The 1,116-nt window shown below is 52.5% G+C and overlaps 1 protein-coding gene across 1 annotated transcript in view; it reads right to left on the reverse strand.

Moving 5' to 3' along the window:
* Gfpt1 (glutamine--fructose-6-phosphate transaminase 1) overlaps window positions 1-555 on the reverse strand; it is a 103,630-nt gene extending 103,075 nt beyond the window's left edge. The window contains exons 1-2 of the mRNA XM_023718401.1: window positions 358-555; window positions 13-249 (exon numbers count right to left, since the gene is read on the reverse strand). Coding sequence (XP_023574169.1) covers window positions 13-249; window positions 358-555 — 435 coding nt within the window. The remainder of the gene's footprint in view (window positions 1-12; window positions 250-357) is intronic.
* Between the last annotated feature and the right edge of the window lie 561 nt (window positions 556-1,116).

Here is a 1,116-nt window from a genome sequence, read left to right on the forward strand (position 1 = left end):
CGCCCCCCGGGCCTGCGCAGGCACCGCAGCGCTGGCAGCGGAGACGTGGCAGCCGCGTGGCCGCATCCGCCTGAGGTTCCTGGAGCCCCGGGGCGAGCCGCGGGAGCGGCCGGGCGGAGTGGGGGAGGCCCGGCGGAACGGGAGGATGAAAATGTTAGCAAAGCGCATAGCTCGCTCAGCCCTGAACGCCAGCGCCGCGCGAAGCTGGAAGGGGAGGGAGGGCAGCAGATTTGCGAAGGAGATGAGAGACTACAAACACGTCATGAAGGGAAAAAGGACGAAAGAGAAAAGCGGGGGAAGGCCGAGAGAAAATGCAAATAATTGGGTTAGGTTGGGGGGAGACAGGACCAGCCCGGCCCTTAGGTCGGGTGACAGGCCGTTCCATTCCCGATTTAAGCTCCAGGTGATGTGTTCTGCTTCTAAAAGCTGTCCGCATCCCGAGCATTGCCACTGTGACCCCCGGTTCATTCCGGAAACGAGAGGGACGACAGACCGACTGTCTGGATCCTGCCGCTCTCCTGGGATGGCTCTCTGAGATGACTGGGAATTGCTCATCCGCGCGTTTGACTCACGAAGGCTTAATTCTATGAATTAATGCATCGATGATTCCTACCAAGAGAAACTTGATTAAAGAGAATTGGTGTTTCTGAGAAATTACTACCCGAGCATTTGCTACTGGAAGATTTAAAAGTTTTGTTTATAGTCAAATGCAAATGGTTATCAGACCTTCATTAATGGCTCTAAACCTGCATCAGATAGATTTATATGGTACACAGAAGTCCTGAGTTCAGACTACTGTGGAGGTATCAGGTCTTATGTTGCCTTAGGGAGATCTTCCCACCCCATCTGCCAATCCCATGTACTCCAGTAAAGTAAGGATGAACAGATAGTTTCCCCAGCCAGGCCAAAGTTCTCAAATCTTTTGCACATTTTGGTTGCTCTGCATAGAGTGCCTCTATCCCATCTTGGTCTGAAAGCTGCCTCACAGGGAAAGCCTGCCGCCCAAGACAAACTGAGGGGTTCCTGAACCTCTTTCTTTGATCTGCCTCTTTTAAAGCACTACAGCAAGCACAGGGCATGAGTTCAATCCCCGGTTCTGCCAGGAAAAAAAAAAAA

This window comes from Octodon degus, unplaced genomic scaffold, assembly GCF_000260255.1.
Source record: "Octodon degus isolate 3935 unplaced genomic scaffold, OctDeg1.0 scaffold00058, whole genome shotgun sequence".
NCBI lineage: Eukaryota > Metazoa > Chordata > Mammalia > Rodentia > Octodontidae > Octodon > Octodon degus.